Source organism: Hipposideros armiger, unplaced genomic scaffold, assembly GCF_001890085.2.
Source record: "Hipposideros armiger isolate ML-2016 unplaced genomic scaffold, ASM189008v1 scaffold_330, whole genome shotgun sequence".
Taxonomy (NCBI): Eukaryota; Metazoa; Chordata; class Mammalia; order Chiroptera; family Hipposideridae; genus Hipposideros; species Hipposideros armiger.
The window spans coordinates 1,863,105-1,872,231 of record NW_017731680.1 but is presented as its reverse complement, the minus strand read 5'-3'; the positions used below and the strand labels follow the sequence as shown (position 1 = coordinate 1,872,231).

At 36.7% G+C, this 9,127-nt stretch overlaps 1 protein-coding gene across 1 annotated transcript in view; it reads right to left on the bottom strand.

Annotated features, from left to right (window-relative positions):
- Positions 1–9,127, bottom strand: part of PRDM10 (PR/SET domain 10) — a 90,979-nt gene that overhangs the window by 24,340 nt on the left and 57,512 nt on the right. The window contains exons 4-6 of the mRNA XM_019660792.1: positions 8,166–8,385; positions 3,127–3,275; positions 2,542–2,603 (exon numbers count right to left, since the gene is read on the bottom strand). Of these exons, the coding sequence (XP_019516337.1) occupies positions 2,542–2,603; positions 3,127–3,275; positions 8,166–8,385 (431 nt within the window). The remainder of the gene's footprint in view (positions 1–2,541; positions 2,604–3,126; positions 3,276–8,165; positions 8,386–9,127) is intronic.

Genomic DNA, 9,127 nt, shown 5'->3' with positions numbered 1-9,127 from the left:
GTAAAAAAGTCAGACTGCACACAAAGCAGTTAACACTTTAACCAAATTATTTTGCCTATGTGTACTTTTTTTATGTGTGCACGTGATATGATTTTAAAATTATGTCTAAGCCTAAAATAGCTCCTACATTAAGTATAAAATAACTATTTTGTTGATTAAAAAAAGCACATACGTAATACAGTTTAACTGGCAGCATTTTTTTCCTTAATGGTGCATAAAATAATGGTGCATCTTAAAGCCATTGTTATCTGAGAGGCAGTAAGCTATGACATTACCAAATTCTAATGTATCTAGCTTTATCTTCATTAATAATTATTTCCTCAGACTAACTGTTAAGGATTGGGTTCACTCAGCCAAGAATATTTTTGCCATATGCTGCCAGAAATATTCTACAAAATATTGCAATTCTGTAATGAATGTCCCTATTTTTTAAAACTCTCACATTCATTGTAGTGTACCCATTTATTTTTGCTAATTTTAATTAACAAAAATAGTAATACATAGTGGTTTTAAGGTTTTTAAATGATCAATATTGAAAACATTTTTTAATATTTCTTTACTATTTGATTCCTCATCCAAATAAAGTCTATTCCTGTCATTTGTTCATTTGTCCATCTGTATGTAGTGAGATTAGAGATGTACAACTCTCTCTCTGTTTTTATACTTACACCTTTTAACATGTATTACAAATATTTTCCCCATTCTGTTGCTTCCCTTTTTATCTGTCATTTTTGTTGTTTATTATACTGCACTATTGCATCCTTATTTAAATGTTTCTGTCTTTACCTCTATATAGTTTTTATCTACTGTTTTAAAAGAGAAAATAATCTCCCCTCCACAGTTAATAAGTGTTCACTCCAGTTTTATCCTGTCAAGAATTTATATGGCAAGATGATGCAAGATATAAATCTCCTTTTGCATATTTTCTTTGGGGTTTATGTATTATCTGGTTGATGGTTTCAAAGACACAGGTTTTGTAAAGCTTTTGAACAACGTCTAGCTCTTTGTTTCCCCCTAGACAGGTACCTATTCTCACTTTGACCACAGTGAGGCACTGTGCGACTCTAGACTGGTACAATCATTTCTCTCCTATTTTTCATACATATCAGGAAGCTTGAGAGTATGTTGACCCCCTCTTTTGGCCGTGCCTAACATAGCTTAAAATAAAAAACAAATCACAGCAGAACTTTCATTGTGTCATTAAGAGTTAATGTTTACCCAAATTCCAACAGAGACTTATTCACAAAAAATATATTCCTGAAATCAGAAGTCTGTACATAAAACATTTTAGGCAAAATAAATTATTTAGAAAAAGAAAAGAAATCTGGCCATACATGTGAATTTCATTTTATAAGAGCTCCTATTTCCCAACTAATTCTTCTTTAGCTTGTATAAATCATGTTAAGTAACCCCATCTTTAATCACTCCATCACAAANCAGGAATTGGAAAGTAAGTTCAATCACAGGGCCAATGATTCAATCAATCAAGCTTATGTAGTGATACCTCAATAAAAACTCTGGATACCAAAGTTCAGGTGAGCTTCCCTGGTTGGTAATCATGCATCAATCACACATGCCAGGGAGGCGACATGGCCTAAGGACATGGAAGCTTCACATTTGGGACCCTCCCAAGCTTTATCCTAAGTGTCTCTTCACTTTGCTGGTTCTGATGCGTAATCATAAGTAGAGAACTTTTCTGAATTTTGTGAGTCATTCTAGGGTATTACCAAACCTAAGGGGATAGTGTGAACTCCCTAAATTGTGGCTAGTTGGTCAGAAGTGCAGATTGCACAGGAACCCCAGAAGTGGCGGCTGGTGTCTGAGGTGACAAGTTTTGTAGAAGACTCTGCCCTTCACCTGTGAAATGTGACCTAACTCCAGGTAGTTAGTGTAAGAATTACATTGTACAGTACAAATTTCCATCTACAGTAAAACAGATACATGAATTGCGGTACATTTGTACAATAGAATACCAAATAGCAATGAGAATGAACAAGTTACAATAACACACAACAATATGGATGAATCTCACAAACACAATGCTGAGCAAAAGGTTCCCACCCGCCATAAGTGTACATATCACAATTCTATTTATATAAAGTTCAGTCACAGCATATCATATCTGTGGTATGGAAGTCAGGAGTCATTATGCTTGGGAGCGAGGAGGAATTGGAAGATAGCACAAAGGGACTTCTGGGGTAGTGATCATGTTCTGTTTCTTGACCTGAGTACAGGTTACACAGGTATGTTCCCTTGTGAAAATTCATCGAGCTGTGTACTTATAATTTGTACACTTTTCTGTGTGGAGATTATACTTTGGTAACATTTACATTAAAAACAAAGTCAATGTCTGCCTTGCTATGTCCCCAGAGATGATTAAATCTAGATAGGGATCATCTTTTGATCTAGGCTCTAATTTAGTATTTAGAGGTTTTCATTATGTTAAATACTATTTTCCAGCACCCATGAAAGAAATATAAATATTTCATTGTCATTTGATCCTAGAATTAGCGATGTGTAGCTCTAAAAAAAAANTCCAGCCCATTCAGAGGAGCTGGTTCAGCCTCATCAAACTGCTCCTTGGGGGAAAAATGTAGCAAGTCCTGAAATTACAATAAACCAGGAATTATTTCCCTACCTAGATAGAGATTAGTGCTAGGATGGTCGGTTAAGGTTTAGTACGGCTGCTTATTTTTTACATAGCTAGAGACACAATGTTCAGAAAAAATATTCTCCTTCTGGGCAAGTTAATTAGTTAACTATCCACAGAATGTAAAAAGTATGAGCTATTTCAGATCACTTCATGAGGAAAACACTGTGACAGGACTCTTGTGGAACATTATAATTTTAATTATTTAGACTAATTAAACAGAGTCCCCCAATAATATCTCCAGACAGTTTCAAATCTTTAGGGCAGCAAAGTTAGGTTTTGTTGTAAGTAATATTTGAAAATACATTTCCTTTTTTTGCCTTTCTCTAGTCACACTTTAATTAACAGGCAGCAAAGCACTGACATGACAGGGCTGCCAACCTCTGAAGGATATTTGTATTTAAATCCAATAATAGTTCTGTTAAGTCCTCTAAGACAGCGTCTAAGAAGTAGTGCTTTCCCATCCGTCCCAGTACCTGTGTCCCATCATCACACTTCTCCCCATTTTCACTGGTTATTTCCAAGCGGATAAATTTTGGAGGACGCCCTGGCCGTCGACCTGGGCCAAATCGCCTCTTGCCTCGTCCCCTTCCTCTGCCTCTTGTTCTGGGGACAAGAGATTGGGTTATACATCATCATGGTTACATAATACTCTATAACAAATATTTCCGTAAATAATCCTGATTAGCCCCAAATCTTGATTTCCTCTCACTTTATTACATTTCCTGACTGTTTTTTTTCTAATGGAAACACTTGTTTTGCTAATATACACTTTCTAAATTTCTCATCTTTGCTATCTATATAGCTCGAAGAGATGTCTTAAATTATTTTTTTAAAAAGAGCTATAAAGGGTCAAAGTACTGACAACATTTTGCTACTAAAAAATTAGAAAGCAGGAGCACATCTCTTAAGTGATGTGAGAAATGCAGACAGGACAGAACATACTACGCCTTACAGCATGTTCCTAGAGACAAAATTCCATTCTTTCCTCCCTCTCCTTGCTGTACCTCAGACTCCTTCCAAGAAATGTGGCTTTCTAAGATTCAAAACAACTTTTTACTTTTACTATAAGCTCCTAGAAGGTCAGAACAAATTTCTAATTCAACTGTTCCATAACATGCCCAGTAAACACCAAATAAATTGTATCCCCTTTAATGGATTTCTAACACAAAAAAATTCCTTAATAAAAGGGATTCAGAAAGTGTCATTAAAACCTCTTTTAGAAGATGTGTGTGAGATACGTATAAAATGAATCAGATCATGCTATATTCTTTCACTCAACTATTTAACAATTTAACAAAATTTATATATTTTTCCAGTTTGTTTTAGAAGATTCTTTATTATGGAAAATTCTGAATCTAGGCAAATGTAGAGACTATCATAATGAGGCCAACATAACTATTACATAATTTCAATACTGTCAACTCATGGCCAATTTTATTCCATCTATATCCCCACTACTTCCTCCCACACATACCCAATTAGATTATTTTGAAATAAATCCCAGACATCATTTCATCTATAAATATTTCAGTTTGTATCTCTAAAACATAAGGAATATATATACATACATATACAATACAGATATATGTATGTATATATCCACAATACCATTATTACACACACACACACACACACACAAAAAAAAAACAACCTGATAGTTGCTTCAGTATTATTAAATCTAGTCAAAGTTCAAATTTTCCTAATTGTCTCAAATTTCTTTTCACAGTTACTAACAACCATTTTTGTCTACTATGTGTCACGTACTATGCTAGGCACTAAAGATAGCAAGTTATGGGCCGGCTGAGTGGTGCATTGGTTAAGAGCTGGCTTGGGACACCAGAGGGCCTTAGTTCGGATCCCACANCAGGGAGCAGGTAAGGGACTTCTCTGGGACACTGCGGTGTAATCCCGAGTGTGACTCGGGGTTACCACTTCTGGCAGTGAAAATTAACCCCGAGCCACACTCGGGATTACCGCCAGGGTGGTTAAGAGGCCTGCCTGCCCAGTCTCCCCAGCGGCTTCAGGTATGTAGGTAACAAACCCTTTCATACCCTCTTGGTTCATGTGTAGTATCATTAGTCTCAACATCTGAACTCAATTTGGGGTGGGAGTCCCTCCAGCCTTGCCAGGGAGGCCATAACATAGCGTAGACAATGATTTGACCTATCTTCAACCACCTCACTGTTAAAACTAAGTACAGTTGGTAAAATTCCGTGGTTAACAATTTTCCTTTTACACAGAGAGGCTGAGGTGTTTAAGAATGAAAGAGATGCCTATTTGTTTCATCATGTTGAAGTTAGTCTTTTGCAAAGAAGATAAAGTTTGAGTCATGCATAGGGTTAAGGCTACCTTAACCAAATACACTGGCAGAAAACCTTAAAGAGTTCTCTGACCTCCAAAAAAATATATCATGGGTTATATACCACCCCTAATTCCTTTTATCCACTCTTATTTCTCCTGCCCAGTTAGCACCCTAAGTCATACTCAAGCCATGTCCCCTTCCCATTCAATAAAGCAAGGTTTTTTTAATGCCTGCTCCCTTTATCTTTATCTTCCTATATGTTGTTTTCCTCACCTAGAATGCTCCTCCCACGCCAATCTTCTAAACCCAGTATCATGCTCCAATTTCTCCATGAACCATCTCCGACTGCTTTAGTCCTCCCTGATTTTCCTCTTCTCTGATCTCACTTGGAGTCATAGAATCCCACTCTACAACATCATTCAGCCTGAGCTTCCACATTTCATCACTTCACAAGGCAGCCCAATCATTTCGGAATAGTTCAATGATGGTTTCTGTGGAGTTAAGATCTCCCTGTACGTATGTATGTTCTATGCATTGGTCAGGACTTATGACTCCCCTCTCAAGCTAGATAGCAAAAATCTAACTCTTCTGCCAGATGAAGGCAGTTCTGCAAGTATTTCAAGATCAAAAAGCCCTTATTTATTCAATCATTTCTCACATGGCCAAACTTCCAGATCTCTCACCATTCTATTATCTTCATTTAGTCCTCAGTAGATTCCATATCTTTATGAAGATAGCATCAGCTTGCATTCCCACTTATTATGGCCACTGTTCTACTGCTGACCCATTTTGAATCCGCAGATAACTAAAATCCCTGAGTCCTTTTTTCTCATAGAATGCTATTAAAACATTTTTCTCCTCCTCGGGGCTTAAATAGCTGATTTTTACTTAAATGGAGGGGATTTTGCATTTATCTCCAGTAAATTTCATTTTATTACTTCTTCTGTTCTTCCAGTCTGCCAAGATCTTTTAGAATCTTGATTCTGACATCTCACACATTAGCAATCCCCGAGAGCTTTGCATCCATTGCCAAACACCATCTACTTTTCAATTAGTGTGCATTTTCATGTGAGTCCATCCTGCCGCTGCAACTGCACCTCAGGGAAGTAGAGCAGGAGCTTTCGAATCACATTTGAATTAAAATCCTGGCCCACTACTTAGTAAGTTAATAAAGTTCTCTGAACCGCAGTTTCTATATCTGTAAAATGGACATAGTAACAAATCTGTACTTTATAGACTGTTGTGAAGACTAAATGAAACAATACGTTTATGAGGCCAGTAGTAGAGTGTCTGGCATTTAGTAAGTGCTTAATGTTAGTAATAGATGATTATTATTATCCTAAGTTCTGTAAGGACGGGGATGACATCACATACTTCCTCTACACCTTAAAAGACTGCTGAGCATTAGGTATGCAACGAAGATTAGTTTGTGAAAATATATTTGGCCCTTTGGGAAATGACATCAATCCCTTTAGGCATCTAAAGGAACTCTGCTGCTAGTCACAGAAACATCTTTTTTTAGGTGTACATCTAAGTCTGAGAACTTCTTAAACTCTATAATGAAACAATATTGTGTGTTTACAGAGCATGAGTGCTACAGCAGTTTAAGATCATTGCCCAACATTTGAAATACTCAGGTTCCAGAAAGCAGATAAAGTCAGTTACCTCAAATAGCATATGCATGTTTTAACATGCATTCATTTAACCCANATTCTGAGACAACAGATATTTTGCAGACAAAGAACACTAAATGTTTCTAAAGTTTGATATTAATAGCTTTAATATCAAACTTGTTGATCAATTTTCCTATTACTTTGATCCTGTCACTAAAAGGAAATCAGTCGTGTTTGTTTGATGGCTTTCTTTTTTTAAACAACTTTTCTCTGGCCTATATTATGCCCAGCTTTCCAGGCCTTTGGTGAGCTAGCCCTGCCTATCATATCTCACTCACCACTGTCCTTCACCTGGCACCCCATCCCAGGGTCAAGCCAGTATGTGTACTGTCCCATAACCATACCAAGCACATTCCTGTGTCTCAGCCTTGATCCTATGGCTGTCCTCCTCTGAAATGGTTGGCTTTCTTCATGCCTGTTTTTCAAAGACCAGTTTAAGCCTCACTTCACCTATGAACTATTCCCTGACTCCACCTTTTTTTGGCTTTTCACTCTTCCAAGTTCCGATGGCAATTATAGGCTACACTTTTAAATTTAGCACTTTACTGTAAACCACCTTACATTAGATTGTAAGCTCCTAGAGGACAGGACTTAAGTGAAAATTCTATTGTGTATCTAGCACAGTGCTGAATATATAGTTAGAATTCAATACTATTCTATAAGTCATTCCAACAGTTTCAGAGCTGGAATGGACCTTGGAGATCACTTAGTCCTGCCCTTCATTTTGTATATGAGGAATCTGCAGCCCACGATTTACTCACTGATCTATTTGAAAATAAATGATCATTATTCATTAACTAATTTGCATTTACTGTAGCAACCAAACTGTAGTCTTCACCAGGATTTACTAAGTATAGGTTGCAAAGAACAGCAGGTAAGGCAAACACTTAAATAACATTCTGATACGTGAAACACAGGAAACAAACCTACCTGCAGCTCCAACTGAGCAGGCAGCATTAGAGGAGAGAAAAATAGTTACATTACCAATTGGATTGGAAGACTTCCCTTAGTTGGTCATTACCAATCTGGATAGAAAAGATGAAAAAATACATAGCCCTACTTTTTAGAATGTGTGAGAGGAAAAAAATATATAGCTCAACTAAGACTGACCGCCTTTTCAAAAGCCACATGTACATGGATTTGCTTTGACACAAGGAACCTTGTACCGAAACCAGTAACCCAACTCTTTCCAGAATACAAGTACAATTATAGCTAGACTATGCTTGGACATCCACAACCTCACTACACATGTGGGCTTTAGTTTCCNTATGAATATAAAAAAACAAAACAAAACAAAAAAAAACAACTATTCCTTACCCCTGGGCGTAATGCCTTCACGTAGGCCTTTGATATGCCCAAAAGTTATACATTTTTCATTCTGCTTTACTTATAGGGCTATTATAAGTGTACGGTACATAGCAGGCATTCAACAGGTAAATGAATTACAAGGAAAGGACCATTTTTGTAAGAATCCCACTTCAGGGGAAAAAAAGTAGGAAAAGCATTAAACAAGCATGATTTCTAGCAGAGGCCCCACTGATGCAGCGCCATACCTTAAGTTCCTGCTTGGGTTCTACATTCTTTATTGTTGTATAATACACATGGTGGCCATATTGATAAGCCACCAGGTTCTGCTCCAGGTGATTCTGGGCTGGACGTACAAACATCATCCAGTTACAAAGGGTCTCATCAGATAACTCAAACCATAGGTCTTCATGCAAATCCCTGTCTTTTCTGTCCCCTTTATCAAGAGAAACCTGTAATCAAGAGAAAGTTAAAAAACAAAATAAGTAAAACCTTCAATATGATATACATTAATGTCATAATACACAAAATATTGCTCTTTAAATTAACCATATATCCTGCTTGTTCCCTTTGTACAAAACTGGAATTGTGTTTTGCCAGATGTAAAAGGAAAAGGATACTCTCCGAAGACCCACCTATAGGAGAATTACCTGGCAAAACCTGAAAGTTAACAACCTGATTGTATAGCTTCAGTTGATGTTTCATCATTAACTAACACATCAAAAATGCTACAAATAAGCCAAAAAATACAAGCAAAATACTCTCCAGTTCATTATAACTTGCTTCCTTTTGGGATTCTACTGTATTCATTTATGATATATAGCCTGGTGTCAGGTATTTATCTTTACAAAGTAATCTTTTTTTTTTCCAATTACAGTTGACATTCAATATTATAGTAATTTCAGTGTACAGCATAGTGGTTAGACATTTATATAACTTACTACAAAGTAATATTCTTTCTTGGAGATCTTGAGCATTCACCAAAGAACACCTCCCCATGACAGCAGCTAATTTCTCAAAACACACATCCCAAATATTTTCCCTTCCCACTGCCCTTTCTTGGTTCTCCAGAGTGTTCTCCAAAAGGCAGGCATCAAAGGGTTGAATAGAAGCAACAGCATCAAATGTAAAAAATAGAGATCAGTATAAATATACTTTAATATACAGTGACATATTCTTTAAGAAAAGATTCAA